Source organism: Puntigrus tetrazona, chromosome 1 (assembly GCF_018831695.1).
Source record: "Puntigrus tetrazona isolate hp1 chromosome 1, ASM1883169v1, whole genome shotgun sequence".
NCBI lineage: Eukaryota > Metazoa > Chordata > Actinopteri > Cypriniformes > Cyprinidae > Puntigrus > Puntigrus tetrazona.
In genome coordinates this window covers 10,665,690-10,684,662 of record NC_056699.1, presented here as the reverse complement: position 1 = coordinate 10,684,662, position 18,973 = coordinate 10,665,690, and the positions used below count along the sequence as shown (strand labels likewise).

Below are 18,973 nucleotides of genomic sequence, written 5' to 3'. Positions count from 1 at the left end.
GCAATGTTAAGGCTCATACACACCGGGATGATTATCGTATGCGAATATCGTCAGTGTTTGTCGCTGTTCATACTCAAGCGATTTTAACTAACGATGAGCCAACAGCGCTCAATGAAAACAGAAACACTCTGCAAGGTGGACCTGCGCAACGTTTTATACTTCTGGCACTCTTTTGCAACACAAAAGAAGAGATTCCCATGAATTCCCACTTATAAATTCATGTTTATAAGATTGTTGTATTTAGGTGCTTTATTGTTGGAGCATCCCATTGGTTGACAATCATATAAACCTTCACATTGTTATATTTATTTGTTGTGAGAACATCATTGATAGCAGCGATGGTTGTCCCCTCCAAATTTATGACCAGCCCAACTCGGAAACTCTGGTATCAAAATTAAGGTTATTATCAAAATGATCAGAATTGTCATAATTAAGAGATTCCAACATGTAAAAAGTGTTCATGTCCTCAGAAAACTCGTGATTACAATTTGTGAACTGGGAGCTTTCTGAGAGCTCCGGCTTGCACCACCTGACCACTGCAGGCTCTGTTTAGTCGTTAGAAAAGCATAGCTCAGAGTCTGAGGACTGAACAGCTCAGAGTAGAACGTCACATGTTGTCATCTTCAAATAACATCAAAAGGGCAAAAAGGTCATCAGAAATATACATTTACACACAAACTGACCATGGGTTGGGAAGAATTAAATATGTATGTGTGTAAAAAAATGTGGTTGTGCCAAATTCATACACAGACTACGGTTGGTTGCTAAGACATGGAATAACAGAACTGGGTCAAACAGGTGATTCTTCACTGGAAATGCTTTGTAGTCTAGGAACTGTCTTAATCTGTGTCTGGGAATCCAGAACTTAGAGGCTCATCTGAAAATCACCTCAAATTAAATGGACTATTTCTGAATCAGCTCTGATATCATCATATTACAATATACTAAACCCAGATTAGGCAGTGTCCAGCTCTAAAATAGCCCATGTCTTGTGTGAAAAAAAATGAAAACCAATTTTTAATTAAAATTGTAGTTTGAAGAAAGTTCTAAACACTAAATTACAGCCTCCACAAATCTGACCAACTCTCATGTTTCAACCTTAGCCACACTCAGACGGGGTCAGAGTAAATCACCCCTCCTTCCACGTAATACATTCAGTTTTATACATAGATATGAATCTCTTGGTTGCAGAGGGCGATAAAGGCAGGAGAGGCTCAGATTAGTGCATAATTCTGTTAGAGGGCAGTGTAAATCCTGGCATTTTTATATCGCTCATTCGTTCTCTCACGCACTTGTTCAGCCGGTTCGGTTGGATTAAACAGAGTGATGTCACCACAACATGTCATATTTCTAAAAGAGAGAGAGAGAGAGAGAGAGAGAGAGAGAGAGGTGGGCGTTCAGCTGGAACTATTGCATAAGCTTCAGTCTAATACTGTACTTTAATATTTTTATTGGAGTGTTGGTGATACTATTTGTATTTTGTCCCATTTTCTACTGTGCTATTCAAAAAGTGATGCATGATAATGGCTGGCATTATAATTAATGTCACACATAAATAAATAAATCAAAACTAATTAATTAATTGCAAATATTAATTATATTTGTTTTCTAGTAAAAAAATATATATATATATATATATATATATATATATATATATATATATATATATATATATATATATATATATATATGTAAAAAAATATCCTATTTAGCCTATCCTGGAATTTATGCAATTGTAATTTTAAAAAACTATAATAATCATAAATGTATTATTATAATACACCTTTCAAAGGTTTAAGACAGAAAAAATACAAGTCTCAGGTCATTAGTATTTTCACCACCACCATCACAAAAAAAAAGGCTTAAAGCCAGTTTCTAAAGGTCAGTTTCTAAACCAGTAATTTCTATCTTCCTGTAGGATGTCAGTAATATCAGTTTCAAACTGTCCTTTTGCCATTAAATGCAATAATCCATTGAGATTTTTATATGCAGAAGGAGTCTGACAACATGCTCCACAACTGGCTTTTTTTGGATATACTTTTGCACAGAACTGCATCTACCACCAGTATTAGAATGTTATTTATAAAACTAATTAAGTAAAAATAATAGTCTCACTCAATGTTATGGCCTATTTCAATGTTAAAGAATAATTTAGATATTCTGAGCAAATTGTATTTTTTTTTTATCTTTATGTATTGTGCAGATTTAGAGTATTTTTAAATCTTGATTTATGATTAAATAGTTTACTAAAAAAAAAGACAAAACTGTTTTCCGCGCACATTCTAATTCTGTCACATATTCAACATACACATATAATGTATAAACTCCACATAATTATGCAGAAATTTCCATTTTATTTCTTATTCATCAAACATTTTACTTTTATTATTTTTACTCAGTTTGCATATGAACTTGTCATCAGATCCATGCATACAAAGAGTGGAGAGAAAGAGATGGATACAAAGAAAAAAAAGAGAGAAGGCAAGGAGAGGTTTAAATAGATAAAGACAGGTGAAAATAAAAACCATTTAAAAAAGAGAATAGCAAGAAAAGGGTATAGAAACCCTACAGAAAAAGAACCCCATACCCTCAAAAATGTTTGCAGGGGATTGTGGGAAAGCAGCAATCGAAGTGTATTGCTCTCTCATATGTAGAGTAACAGTGTTGAACCGGGTGAGGTCATCTCAAAACAGTAAACTTTGTAACAAACTCTTTTGGTTGAGTGTTTATAAAGTTTTGGTCACATTTATGGCCAGGCATTGTAGAGATATGCTGATGTACATGGCAACATTTTGAGAGCGTTGTTCTTCATTCTCCACTGAATGAACAACATCAGTGAAACTCTCTTACTCTCTCTCACTCTCTCTCTCTCTCTCTCTCTCTCACTCTCTCTATATATATTTATATACAGTAATATATATCCATCATACCTTCGTATTTGTTTTTTGTTCTCTTCAGACAAAGATAACTCATATAAAATCATTACACAAAGTATGTCTTACATAGATTTGCTGATACAATTACTGTAAACATTTAAACAATAAATTCATACATACTTACAAGTACGTCTGAACAAGAATGAAAAAAGTGCTTTATAAAAGACAATGATGATAATTTCCTGTTTGTTTTGATTGTGTTGAGGCAACAAATCACAGTTTCAGGGCTAGACGCCACGTCCTAACATCATATTTGGTGATCAGATTTTCTTTTAAATCAAGTCTGCTTAGTTTCAAGCAAGGATTGGTTTTGCTGTGTACTTTTCACGTCTTATGCTTAAACACTTACACAGAGTCCACTTTGACCTGATTGTTGTTAGTCATGAGGGGCGAAGGTTTACTCTTGAGTCTTTCTTGCGCTTCATTAGAACTTTCCCCAAAGAAGATCCTGGCAGTACATACTGAAACCACAATGCGCTTATACTCACGACGGAAGTTCTGGTTCAAAACTCCATAGACGATTGCATTGAGGCAACTGTTAAAGTATGCCATGAAATAACTTGCCACAAACAGCCATTCAGGTATTAAAGGAACCACACGCTCGGGAGAAATCGCTACAGCCAACCCGATGAAGTTTAATGGTGCCCAGCACACGGCAAAGAGCACGAAAACAACAAACATTGTGACGAAGTTTCGCACGTCATGAGGCGTGAGCTTGGGACGATTGTCGGGCTTCACCCGTCGTCGCACCTGTATGACCAGAACCCAGATTCGCAGGTAACAGTAGGTGACGATCATGATGGGAAGAATGAAATGGAAGAACACGACAGCGATCGTGTATGCCGAGCTCGCCGACTGCTCGAACGTACAGGAATAAACCCGTGGATCATACTGCAAGGAGCCTACGAACAAGTTGGGCACAATAGCAAGCACTGTCAAGGCCCAGATTAACAGTACATAGCAAACTGAGTTTTTGTCGCTGTAGAGCTTGTCGTATTTGAGGCTGTGGCAGATATAACAGTAGCGGTTGATAGCGATGCCGGTGATGTTGAAGATGGAGCCGATAACACTGACACCCATCAGGAAGCCGCTGATTTGGCAGTGCATGTATCCCAGGTTCCAGCCCCGGTGAAATATGGAGGTCAGTACCAGCGGATACGGATAGATGGCCACCACCAGGTCCGCCACCGCCAAACTCACCACAAAGATGTTACCTAAGAAACAGACAGTAAGAGAGAGATGCAGGTTAAGAAGTCTTTGACTACATCCAAAAGCTTAGGTAGCTGAATTGCTGCCCTCAGGCAACACTTTCCAACATGACTGTATGACTTTTTTTTACCTAAATACAATTTTTTGACCCATACAATGTATTGTTTGCTATTTCTACAAATATACCTGTGTGACTGGTTTTGTGGTTCGGGGCCTCCATTTTCCATATTGCAAAGGTAGCATGTTTCAGTATTTAGATGTAGCCTACATAACTACGTAACTTTTCCTTTTCATCATGTAAAACGAATATGTTTACTAAGCCTTCCAGGAGTTCAATAAAGCTTTTACTGCCCCATAAACACATGCTTGATCTGTACTCCAAATATTTGCCTCCAATTCACAGAATGCGTTCTATATAAAGCAGGGTGCACATGTGTGTTTATAAATGTGAGCGTGTGCAGTTATTAATTACGTTTCCTCATTGTGTGGATGGTTAGGCACGGCCTATAGCTGATGGCTGCATTAGGGAAAGAACAAGGGTGGTTTTAATGAATGCACATCTCTAATTGCCGCCAGGCACAAGGACTTGACATTGTGTGTAAAGCTGAAATAATTAACTAACATTGTAATCAAAAGGGGAACACTAAAGGCATTTGAAGCTGAATTGCACTCCCTCTTCTCTTAAGACTGTGTAGGAAAATGTGAATGGCAATACACATGCTTAATGTTTCATACATAAATACAGTATAATATACCTGCGTTTAATACATTACAAAAGCACAGAAATGATTTATTCCACTAAAGGGAATGAAAAGGAAAAAAATACATCTATTTAAATTGTCTTTCTAGAGAGCAATGACACCATTTTGAAAAGATTTTTCTGCTGAGATAAGCTCGCATGCATTCAGTTTACCAAGAAACCAAAGTCTGCAGTGAACCGTCTGAAATGCTTTCTTTCCTACAATTTATCTATTCTGTTGATTTGTATTATAAGTCAAGGGTCGCCACATCAGGTTAAAAAAGCACACTTCAATAATGTACTTAACGTGTTCTATTTTTGTACACTATTTTGTACCTAATATACCAAAAATGATACTCTAGCAGTTCTTCAGACAAACTTAAAATCAACTAAGTGTACTCAACTGAACTATTTTGGGACAACATGCATATGAACTAAAATGTGCTTTTAATATACTAACTCTGTATTTAAAACATGTATTTATTCACCACTTGTAACACACTTGAGTGTACTAGTGTATGAAAGATGGGTTCATGGTGTACTGCAAGTGTGATTACATTTTTTTTTAAATACAGAGATTCTATGATAGTATGCTAAAGTGAATTTTAGGTCATATGTATGGAGTCCCAAAATAGGGTCATCGAGTACACTTAACATAAACTTAAGATCAAGTAAGTACTAAAGAATCATTTTTAGTGCATACAAAACAGATACAAAAATACAGCATATTAAAACATTATGACAATGTACTTTTTGACCTGGGAAAAGAGATGGAGATCAAGGAAAAACTGGAAAAATAATTTTTACAACATGCATTTTTATGGCTGTCAAAGTTAACATGTTACCTTTAACTATGAACTTGGAGATAAATGTGACTTAGTATTTTATTCTGGTTTAGCCATCTAATCTAACAGAGTATAAGGGAAAAAAAGCATGCCAACTTACAAAATGTTTTCAATTTGCTTTGGCTTAGGTACATGGGGACAAAATAAACGCCAGTTATTTAATTTTGAAACAACATTACGTAACTTTTCCTTTGGATCCTCACTGACTGCTCAAACTATCATCGGGGTAACGTCACTAACACGTATATCACATTTAAATTGGCCTTTCACTGAAAAGGTCTTATTTGTCCTTGAGACAAACCCTTGGAGATCAGGATGCTGATAAGTCAATGAGAAATGGGCACATGAACCCGTCCTTGTGTGTCAGCTATCTCACAATGTCAGCACGTGTCAGTAGTCTTGTCAAAGCATAGAACAGAAGCGCTAATTCGCGGGCAATGGCAGTCCGTCTTGACGATTAGCTTGCAGTGGCCTGAAGCCAAGCTGTCACTCATATATCCCTTCAAGCACAACACTGACATGCCATCCACATAGGGGTACATACACGCAACATTCTCACCATTTGCACAAATATCATCCACGCTTTTCAGGCAAATAACTTTGGCTGTTCTTAAATACCAGAGGTCATTTCTCTGAGCATCCTTCTTGTGGCCCATAGAGGCTCCGCCCCCCATTTCTTCTATTTATGTTCTGATGTAAAACTTAAAAGGATAGTTTACTTAAAAGCTTCAATTATGTTGCGCCAAACCTGTAGGATCTACTTTCTTCTGTGAAACATGTAAAAAAAAATCTTCTAAAACGCTTACTTGCTTTCTTTTTTTCTTGAGCCATTCAATGAAATGTGCTGTTTGGACACGTTAAATATTACTTTGCTTGTTGCATATTTTTCAACATTTTACAAAGTCAAATGTTTAGTCAGTGGCACTAATGCTCAGCATGCTCAGCAGATGAATGTGATCTAGTAATAATTTATTAAGTACAACCCAACTAACAGTGTTAACAAAAGCAAGCAGCCAAGCCATTTAACTCCATGTTATTATAAGTGAATGCTGTACCAGGTAAGCTAGACAGCAAATTTACTAGACCAGAAAATCCATGTGACCCTGGACAACAAAAGCAGTCAAAAGAGGCACAGGTATATTTGTAGCAATAGCCAACTTTTATTTTATGGCAAAAGGCTTTAGGATATTAAGTAAAGATCATGATCCATGAAGATAAAATGTACATTTTTTCATTAGTAATATGTACTGCTAAGAACTATATTTGGAAAATGTATTTTCTCAGCCTTTATATTTGTATTTATTTATTTATTTATTTATTTTATTTTATTTTATGGGTTTTTGAAACCTCAGATTCCAGACTTTCAAATAGTTGTATCTTGCCCATCCTAACAAATTATTTATTCAACTTTTGGATGATGTTTAAATTTCAATGACAATTTTTTTTTTTATTACTGGTCCAGGGTCACATACATGAAGCTGGTTATTTGATGCAAACATTAAAATGATTTACAAATAATTTACAAATCATGCACTATGGTAAAATGTTTTTAAGGCATACTATAGTATGGTGCAAGAAACCATGAGATAATAGATTATTAACTGAACATCAGTTTTTTGTATTGTAAAAACACTGATAAAGCAGTATTTTCCAATGTGCCTATGTCGACGAAATGTTGAAATATAAAAAAATCCTTCTGTGTTTCATGCAAGAAACAACATCATACAGGTTTTCGATCAAACAGAATGTTAATTTTGCTGTAAACTAGCCCTTTAAAGATTTTAGCTGTTTTTAAACAAACATATTCAAAAGTTCACAAAACAAGTTTGTGTCAAACCTCTCAGCAGCCACGTTTTTGTCCTAGACTCAAGACCTTGGATGGAGCCATTGCAGGTTAAGTCTTGATGCACATTGACAGCAGAGGTTACTTGGGTTGTCTCCATGACGACTTCACTGGTGCACTCAGTTTATTTGTGACTAAGAGTAGATGATGAAGCCTAGGCAGCCTTTGTTCTTACGGATGGAAGGAGTAAGGGTAGAAATCAAAGAATTGTCCTTGACAAAGTCAAACTGTCAAGTCCCAAGGGAATGTAATGCCATTGGCTTGGCTTTTCTTCCAATCTGTGAGTTTGGGTTATCAGAGCGATTAAGGTGTCACTCAAACCATTTTATTTAGCTTACAGTGAGATAAGACTCTGGCTCATGGAGGACATACCCCATTTTCCCCATTTTCCCCATTACTCTTTCCAATTGGGTCCCCAACTTTTAAATGTTTTCCCTTGAGGGATTTTAGGATGTGAGCAGCACATAGACTGACAAGTGACAGAACCATATTACTGGAAAGATATGAGTCTCAGTACTTTTAATGAGTGTCAAACTGCCCTTAAACAAATGGCCTCTGACATTCCCTCTAACCACTAAACACTTTGTTATCTTCCAGCTTGGTTGAATCACATTAGCATCTGCATATCGTTTTCTCTTTTCAGGGTCTTCCATCTAATGTATAGAAAGCCCATTCACATGTTAAAGGTCAGGGTTGCTTCAGGCATGGCCATATTCATCAGGTGCAGCCAGTATCCTTGCAATGCCATGTCTCAATTAGTACAGAGTGCCTAGGGTCAGAGCTCACAGATAGGTCAGCAGATCGCCGTATTGACAAGGTCAGAACACAAGACAGTTTTCCTTTCTTCCTTCCGGCAGGTCATTATGCGTAACCTTCAGGATAATGTATGTTAATGTATGTTAAACACCTCAGGAATATGACTATATTTCAATATGTCAAGGCATGCCATTTTGCAGATGCATCAATGGAGGAAGACAGCACTGTAATTGCATGCGTTCATTTCACTTACGCTCAACTATCCGCAATTAACATTATGAATACTGTTTTAGTGTAGAAACACATTATCATGAATGTCACTCTACTTTACATATAAACAACTCTTCGTTTTGAAATGGAAAAAGTTTTCAGAATAGATTGACTGCTATGGTTTTTAAATGGTTTAAGTGATAAATGCAAATTTAAGGGATACTGTCAGGACTAAATTTTATTCCACAATCAAATTATTTTCAGGACGTTATGGTACTTGAACTTCTGCATTTTTCCACTGATGCAGATGGAACACCAAAAGTATAAAGTATATGTGATATACATGCAGTATAAGAGTAGGGGTGTGCAATCCTGCTCCTCAAGGACCACAAAACTGAAGATTTTAGATCCAACTTGCCCCAACTGAGTTTATAGTAACGCTGAAGACCTTGAACAGCGGGTTCAGGCATTTTTACTTGGGGTTACTGCTAAATTTTGTAGGATACTGGCTGTCTAGGAGTCAACATAAAACTTATGTGATTTATTGCAGCAATTTAAATTAGTCATCGACCAACATGGATTTGTCAATGGCTGATGTAGATAAGAAGAAAGCGAGCAACAGCAAAGAAAAATAAATAACAATAAACAATATTATTTGATCAAAAAGTTCAAGAAAAGAAGAACTAACAGAAATCTTTTGTGATGTGTGCTTAAAGAACTTCAAAAGACATCCTGAACTTTAGAAGCGTATGTCTGATTTGATATGACTCTGAGGATGCTATGAAATTATAAACTGACAAAACAGGGTAAAAGCAAAAAGAATTGTTTTTTCCAATTCCATTCTTTCTACCTCAAAAAGAATAACAAAAATGACTGTTAATGGAATCAGTAATGAATAGGAATTGTTAAGTAGAATCGGAATGGTTATGAAATTCTGAATGATTTGCTATTCAGTTAGATGTTTATTTTGCATAAATCACTATCTATCTTGTGGATGGTCCTTATTCTACAAGCTTGAAATAACTTTGCAATTCTCTGCATGACATGGCACAGAATCGCCCCTTTAATTGGTCCTGTGTGGGTGTTCACAACTCAATGAATAAGAGAGATTTCTTAACACTTCATTGATGACGATTAACTCTACAGTAAAAACCAAACAAAAAGAAAGGCAAAGACTGAGTGGAAAACGGCAACTGGGTAGTTTTGAATGTAACATACATAATGAACCTAATTGCAATCAATAAAATGAAAACCTCTAGGTTTTCTGATAATTATCAACCAATTACCCTCTCTTTTCAATGCTCACATGGTTGGCTGTGGTCCCTTAATGTGTCCCAAAAATAGGACAGGGTACCTGTGACAGAAATAGCCTTCTATTTTTTCTCCAAGCTGATTACTGTGTCAGCAGAAGCCCTTTCACCTATGCAGTCTACCAAAGCGGGAGCCTGCTCGGTTATTCGATTTGGGCTGATACTGATATCATGTTTATGAACGAGACAGGCAGTCAGACAGTAATGACAAGCCTTTCTCTCTCTCTCTCTCTCTCTCTCTCTCACACTTTGTATACAGCAATTCTGAATCAGTATGAAAACAAAAAAAGCACTTTGATGGCTATGTATGAATATTAACAACAGTGCTTCTTAGAAGTTCATATACACAGGCTGAAGAAAAAAAGTGGACGTATGAAATATGAATTTTATTTTTTCTGAATGTAAATGGCTCTCTTTTACTGTCATGGATTCACCCAAGGGCGCAGAGGCAAAGCACCAATGTCAAATAGTTTTCAGTCATCGGGTTTAGTGCTGCACTCAGAGGCAACAAGGTGTTACATGGAGGACTGTGAGCTCAGTAATCTGCCTGATTAACTCCCTTCAGTAAACAGCGTTGAAATTCAAAACCAACCCCTCCAACCACAATGCCATGCTGCTAGTGTGGAGTTAAACTGAGGGACAAGGGCATACAGAGACACATTAACACATTAGTGTGTAGACACATGCGGCTTGAAACTGCTGATGCCAGAAGCTTTGAAGCCATATTTAGAATCAGAATTACCTCAACACGCTTATATGACATTTTATGTGAAGGATGACTTTACAATACACTGTGTGTGACGCAGATGTTTTCATACTGCTTAGTTTATTTGCTCATACATTTATAATAAAAGTGTCCATGTATGACACTCAAAACTAATTGGATATATATATATATATATATATATATATATATATATATATATATATATTATATATATATATATATATATATAAATCTTTTATCCAAAGAAATGCATATTGCAATCAAAGTGGACATTTTATCAGTTGAGAGTAAAACCCATTACCATTCATAATTGGATATATTTTAAAAATGTTCCAAAAGCTTAGGGTCTATAAAATAATATCTGATTTTGAAAGCAGCTTCAGTTTAGTTTTCATTTTATGCACTGCAAAATTATAGGATGAGATTCTGAGTTAAGATGTTTCTAAAATAGTTATGAAAGAAGCCGACAGCTCCCCGCATAAGAGAATATTGCTATCATAAAACATTAAAAACCTCAAATTATAGCACTAACATCACTAATTGTACTAATTTCAGTAAATGACATTCACAAAACCGGCTCATGTAAGCCGCAGCGGAGGATCCTGGACATCGCTAACAGCCTAGGGCAGCACAAGGTGCTCTCAGATGCATACTTTTCTAACGTATCACACATTCAAAGTGGTTTTTCTGGATTGCGGCCACCACTCTCATTGAAATTGAATTGGGTAACTTGTGGGTAATTTTTTCAAAGCAGCTCCCTGTGCTTTACTTCCCTCTCTGCTGCCAGAGGCCCCTATTACTATCTGTCTACCCACAAATCTCCGCACCTGCGCCTGCTAGAAGCAAACATAGACAAGAATTTGTTTTAATAGCACTATGCAACACGTCAAGGAAAGTTGGTAAACTGCAATAACTTTGTTTGTTGATAAAAGTTAATTTAACTTCATTTTAATTGATCAAATTAACAAAAATTAAGGTTTTGTTATTTGAAACTGTTGTCTTTGTAAACACAACTGTAAATGAACAATGTGTACTCTTTCTGTGTAACCTGCTTCAATGTATCTCAGTTTATTTGTCAGCAAAAGTCTGCCAGATGCCGTATTTTACATCAACTGGCTGACTTTTGCTGACAAATAAATAGGGACTTTTGACAGCTGCAGGGCTGTCAAAAATACATCTCATATTTCTCCATTTCTTTTCATATTTATAAATAATATTTACATTTATGTATTGGGCAGAAGCTTTCAAAGCAACATGCATCATTAAAGGTATAAATGATCAGCTCAGACATGACCTTGGTGCTCCTAATGCCATCTGCTTCTCTTTACATTGACAAATAACAGGCGGAATGTGAAAAAGTCAGCCTGAAATGTTCAGAAGTGAACCATAGACAACCTTTGTGAGATTTACATCAAAGGGCTTCCATATGATGAGCAAGCACTTTCTGAAAACCCAGGGGCCTCTTTAAAATGAACGTCCAAGCACATTTCCTACCCGGTCTCATGGTCTCACTTTTTAGTGGGAAACAAAATATGTACCAACAAGTGCTTCTAAACGTTAGCATTACACATATCCAGCTTCATTTCTATGGGTTTCAAATGTGCATTTATATCGATTTTGCCTTTATTAACAGTTGGGTAGGGTTAGGGTTGTATTTGGTGTAGGGCATACTTCCAACTTGATTAGCAACAGGCAACAGGCAATGGATATTTCAGTTCTGAACCACCACATACATACCTATATCAACGTAATAAAACTGTACCAGGGTTCACGTATTGAACCTGTGTTTTAGCCGCACTCAGTGGACATTTCTCTTTTAAACTAGGGGGAAACATACATAAAAATAATTTATATGAGGTACATATTTTAATGAGACCAGGTTGCCAATTTCTCACTGACCACAAGAATAAACACAATTTCATCATCTTAAATTGGCTTGAAATGGATACTCTTTCAATCGAAATTCTTCAATCGAGTAGCTCTAAATAAATTGTAATCAGGATGTAATCAGTGCCATCTTTAGATCTAACATCATATTTGTAAAAACAAATGAAATACAACCTGCTAGCATGTTATTACAATACATAATCATAGACAGATTGAAACATTTCCTCTCAAATATGTATAGTCAACTAAAGTGATCTGAAAAAACTACAATTGGTTTTCCAAACAACTTGATTCAGATGGAACCACTGTCTATGTCTGAGCCATGTTCAGCGACAGACAGACAGACAGACAGACAGACAGACAGAAAGACAGACAGATAGATAGATAGGGTTCTTTGAGTCAAGAAGTTTGACCACTTTATAAAAAATGCTACAGGCCTATAAAAATCGTTTTACTGTTGTATGTTACATAAAAAGACAGTTCAGGGATGCTATCAAGCATTTCAAATTTTAACCAAAAAAAGACCAGAGCAATTCATATCATATCTGTTCAGTCAAGCCTTTTTCTTTTCTCTTTGTCTCTTGGCATTACTTGCCTGCTTGAATTAGGGACAGCAGAGATTGCTGGGGTGAACAGATTTCTTCATGACGCATGCACAGGCATCTCTCCTCTTTCATTGCACTATTCTCCTTTTACTTTTCCTGTCTGTCTGCATATGATGAAACTCACTTGTTGGCAATAAACGTTGTATCCAAACGATGTTGAAGCAGTCAATTAGCTTTTACACCCGGCTTGCTGACAAGTCAACAGTCGTGCTAATGGTGAAACAAAACCTGAAAGTGTCCACCATTTGAACTATCCAATAAAAGGAAGCTTGAACTAACACTTGACTTTCATGTTCTCTCATGATTACGATCACAACCTGACGCCCACGCGCTCTCCTGGATCATTTGCGGACAGCGCGATACGACCTCGTGTCACTGGTGTTATGCTGCAGCTTGCGGACGGTGTGACGGTACCTGTCGTACGAGCTCAGCATCTCCCATGAGCGAACGGAGATGACAAAACACCACAGGTGGTGTCACACTCCGCGTCAGGCAAGTTCGAAGCAAAGTTGGCAAGACACAAGTTGACAGATCCGTGCCACAGACTCTGAAACACACGCACATTCACATGAACACTGAAAGAGAGGTGGAGACAGAGAAATACGCACAGCACTACTGAGGCCTTCACCCTGTCAGATGTCAGGTTTGAGCCCAAGTCACACACACACACACACACACACACACACTGCCAGTCCTCATGCTGACAGGACTGTCAGTTCTACTTCTCATCCACCCGAGTGTCAAGCATTAGGCTGTCCTATTCAAACAAGCATGTCCTACAAGAGCAGTGGCGTGTGGTGGTCTCCTGGAATTTTCCTATTTGCATTTGCTGTTTTAGTCCATTGTAAACAGTTTTAACAGTTTTAAGTTATATGGAATAGTATTTAGCGTACGTTAACAAGAAAACAATACTATCATATTTTGAAAAAAAAGCAGCTTTGCCATAATTACAGCAAAAAATCCAGCATATTTTGTTGAACAATGGCTCTGATATATTGTGATGGACAATATGGGGACCCTTGAATCGAAAAAAAAAGTTAACTACTGTTACATGTAAAATGCCAATACCCTTAAAGTGGCGATATATCTTTTCCCATTGAGCAAAGCACTATAACATAAAGCAAATAACATACCTCCTTCACTATAAATGGAGTAAATGCGTTCAGTATTACCTATTTTCTGGAATAGAAGCAGCCCCCAGCTTTTGTGAGTTGCAATTATGAAAGCAGCAGAGAATGTGGGCTACGCTGAATAACTGACAAGCACAGACGAGGTAACTGCTGACAGCAGAGTGTGGAGAAGTCAAGCATGCTTTTACACATTTCTCATATTCATTGTGTGTGTGTGTGTGCATATGTACTGTTAGGCCGCAGGCTAAAGAGCTGAGCATATTATGAGGGTCAGAAACACAGAGCTTCTTCATTTCACCTCATCAGCTCTACAGAGAAAACCACAATGGGTCTATTCAGCTCACACAAAACATACATCTGATATTAGTGAATCTAACGCAATTTCCGCATACGCTTGCTTAGTAATTTAACTTATAACACCACTTCTATTGTTTTGTTTAGTATTTGATTGGAGATAATGATCATTTTTATCATTATTATTAAATTAGAATATATCAAGTTAATAATAATATAGTATTTATCTGAGAAATATCAGAAAAACAGTATGTATATACTGTAATGTACTGCATGTACATACGTTTTAATAGAAGCTAAAATTTTCTTGACACAAATTAGCTTTTTTGTTACAATCTTAAATAATTATTTCCCGAAATCTTTCTCAGATGTATGTATGTGTGTGTGTGTATGTGCAATATATTATACACATACATTTGCACTTACACATATACGTTGTATTCACATACATTTCGAAAAGAAACTATTTTTTAATTTCTAACACATCAAGTGAATCCTCCAAGGTCATAGTGGAATGTGGCCAGGGTCAGCAGGAACAATATAGTGTCTCTTGCCCTTTTGTGCTGTTGTGAGTAATGGTTATGATTTGGCTTGGAGAAGGTCCTAGAAAAGCATTTAACACATTTATTGAGTGTGAACAATAAGGAAGAAGCTGGTATCCAGAACATTCCATGTTATGAGTCAATGATTTCAGGACAATCAACCTTTAAGAGGTGCTCACTGTCAGCAATTCTCATTCCTTGTGAGAAATTTTATAATGCAGCTCGCTTCAGGAAATGTACAGTAGTACATCATAACAGCAGCAGTAAAACCCAGAAGCAGCTTAAAGATTGAAAAAAAGTCCATTACTCCAAGGTACTCTCAATTTCTAGCCTTTACATCACAAGTAAATGGATTTTGATGTGTTTGAAATCTGTGCACACATATAATAAGATTTAGGGAATCACAGAACCTGAAAAAAAAAAAAAAAAAAAAAAAAAAAAATTTTTTTCTTTTTTTTTCTCTATCACAGTATGTTTTTTTAAATATGGTATAACTTAACAGAGCAATCAGTCCCTATATCCACAGTTGCAGTTGCTTTAACACCATCCACTTGTCTTTAGCTTCTCTTAAATCACCATTAAGAGTCAGATATCAGAAGAGGCGAGAGAATTAGAGCTCTAGTATGATGCTCAACATATAAGGCCTGATTAGCGTTTGTATAAATGACTGTGCAAGTCGTATGGGACCTGAATATTACAGTTTAAAAATGTTGCCTTCAGGCAAAGAAATGAAAGCTACTGCAGTCTTCATAGCTGCTAGGAAAGAAAAACTAAACCTTTAGCCTTGAAAGTTGCAATTACACTAATTACACAGTTGTTAAACTATGGTCAAGATCCTTATTTGAAAAAAATAGATTGCTACACAAGTGGTTTTCAAACTGCAAGAGGAAGATAAAAAATATAAAAAAATATAAACACACTGAATTGTTTTTTTGTTGTTGTTGTTGTTGTTGTTTTTTACAGTGTAATTGGCCATATTTTGGGCAGACGAACTACTATAAAAAGATGTAACTACATTCAAGCTATTTCAAGTCTTTCGTAATAGAATTGGTCTGGCACAAAATAATGAGGAACAATTGGTGAACCATTTTAGCAAATGGTTTTGTTTGGGCTCTAACATCCCTGCAGCCGTACACAAATCAAGCGGATTGGAAAATGGATGGATGGGAATATGGATGGTTTGTTTAGGTGGTTTATGTAAATGAAGATTAATGAAAAAAAAAAGATTTAAACGGATTCGTACATACTGTATAGACACTAAGGCAGTACAGAAGAGCGTTTCATTATTGCCTTATTTCACTTGGCTACAAGGCGCGTGGCGGTCTCATTTAAAAAAACATGGCATTTTCATGACATTACACTGCTACTTGAAAGTAGCTTGTTACTTTAACAGCTAAACTGACAGAAAACTTTTATTTCCGAGCACCGATAAGGTAAAAGGTAAAGGTGATAACAGTTAGCCTGGCCTTCCACAGATTCTTATACTCTAAACACACACTTCTGAGACACAAAGTGGGGAAAAAAGATCAACTAAAAATCAATGATCAGAGGAAGGAACAAGCACAGCAGAGCAGAACAAATTACATCAAAGAGTAGATTCCATCATTCAGTGCTCACTCGGCAAACTCTGACCTGTATTAGTAGTACTTACAAAGGAAAACATTGCTGAAGATGTGAATGATGCCTTAAACAATGCAGCTTACTAAAGAATTTTGTACTAATACAAAAACAAAAAATTCCACTTTCATTAAAAAGACTCCACATATACAATTTGCCAACAAAAAAAAACTCCAACAACAACAACTCCAAACTCCACTACTGGCAGTGAGATTTTAACAAATAAGCACCAGTAATTTAAAGTACTTGATTGAATTCAAAAATAAAGTTTCTTTATTGGCACTGATGGATCCATAAAGAAACTTTAATATGGAATCTTTCTATTTTACAATAAAGTTGTACTCCACCCTAAAATTAAAATTTTGCCAATAATCACCCATGTCTATCAAAACATTTGTAAAAGCTTTGTCCATCTTTGGACCACAATTTAAGATATTTTGGCTGAAAACTAGGAGGCTGCCCATTGACGGCCAAGTAATTAACACTGTCATGGTCCAGAAAAGTATTAAAGACATACATGTTCTTGTATTGCAGCTGACACAGAACAGCATACGCAGCGTCCGTCCTCTCCAAAATGCCAAATTGTTGGAATAAAGTAATTGTTTTTGTTTTCTTTCTTTACAAAAGTTCTTCTCGTAGCTGCATAAGATTTCAGTTGAACCACTGATAGCAGAGGATGTATTCTGATAATGTCTTTCATACTTTTCTGGACCTTGACAGTGTTATTTACTTGGGAGTCAATGGAACAGTCACAAACCTCCCAATATTCATTCAAAATATCTTCAATTGTATTCCGAAGATGAACAAAGCTTTTACAGGTTTTGTAACAACAGGGCGATAAGTGATTAATGACTAAATGTTTACTTTGGTGTGAAGTAACCCTTGAAAAACACAAAGAAAAAATTGCCAAAAAAATACCAAATAAATTACTTTTTTAGAGATAGCAGTGGGACGTGAAGCAAGCTTTAAAGCACAGATACAATGACATCTGCTATAAATGCACACATTCTGTTATATTTCTGTAACCTCAACAACATTTTGTGACTCCAGCAAACCCTTCAGGCGCATTGTGAAAAAGTCACCATTCAGGCAAAGCTCAAGACTCAGTGACCCACTAGGAAAAGAACAGCAGTCATGCGGCAAAACGTCCTATAGCCTAAGTTCCATTATGTGCACAATTTTATTCAGAGTAACCTTCACCTTTCAGGAGATATACAATGTATGCAGTGGCTCAAAAACCTTCCTGAACCTCCACTCAATGCAAGATGCAAGGCGTGGGGACAATAAGTGAAAAATAAGGCTTATTTAAACAGTATGTCTGGGTATACAATATATAGTACATCTGAGACTCTTTAACTATTGACAGCACTGGCCGTGTGTTTCACGGTAAGTCCAAATCTGTTCTGACAAAAAAAAAAAAAAAAAAAAAAAAATGGTACAAACATTGATGTGATCTCATATCTACTTCTCTACTCTTGTGAAACATTCCAGCGTACCTTTCACATGAAAACCTGTTTCTGATTAAGTTCAAAATAAGAAATATAGTCACACATGCAAGATATAAAGTTGCATCGTAAGGTATAAATCTGCATTTATGAGAAACATATTTGCATTTTTTTTTTTGCCCTGACATGGGCTTCCACAGAAGAGAATTTAAAACCATTACAGTATACCCTGACAAGGTGAGAGACAACTGTGCTGAGGAACATTTTCAAGATAATTTCACATAAACTCCCACACCTGCTCTTTCATTTCCTATTTCCCAACAGCAGATTTCATAGAAAAAATTCCCACACTCATCTTAAACGGGGTCATTCAAATTTTCCTTCATGTTTTGAGATAAAGAGCTCAAGCTTGTAAAACATCCTCCCCAGTCCAAATAGACCATTTATAATCGCAATAATGACTCATTGTGAACTAGTTTGGCATTATTTGGATTATTTTGTGAGAATTTCAAAGCGAAAAGCAAGCTTTGCAATGTGGCTGTTACTAAAGAATGAGGCAATTAAAAACTCAACAGCAATCTCTCAGTAGGTAATTTTCTCTCATTTCAATGGCATTTACTCAGCTGGCACCAGACCCAGACATACACAATTTAAAAAACTGCCATCTTTGCTCACAGGCATTTAGTTTTGGACATGTTTTTGTGCCAGTCACCAAAGTCACAAATGCTCACAATCACTCTAAAGCTAAAAGGAAAGATGACATTATAACAAAAATGAATGACTGGTGGCACTGCCCCAAACCTTCACCAGCTAATATCTTCAGCCAGAAGTAACAGACAGTGGGTTGCCAGGTCTGTGAAACAAAACCAGCCCGACTG

At 36.4% G+C, this 18,973-nt stretch overlaps 1 protein-coding gene across 1 annotated transcript; it reads right to left on the bottom strand.

The window, feature by feature from the left end:
• Positions 1-1,702: 1,702 nt before the first annotated feature.
• On the bottom strand, positions 1,703-5,076 carry LOC122347900 (melatonin receptor type 1A-A). Its single transcript, XM_043243161.1, has one exon. The coding sequence runs from the start codon at positions 4,041-4,043 to the stop codon at positions 3,282-3,284; it is 762 nt and encodes a 253-aa protein (XP_043099096.1). The 5' UTR covers positions 4,044-5,076; the 3' UTR covers positions 1,703-3,281.
• Positions 5,077-18,973: the final 13,897 nt, after the last annotated feature.

Excerpts from the sequence above, each read along its gene's own strand:
- LOC122347900 (XM_043243161.1), bottom strand. The coding sequence starts at position 4,043 with ATGCACTGCCAAATCAGCGGCTTCCTGATGGGTGTCAGTGTTATCGGC.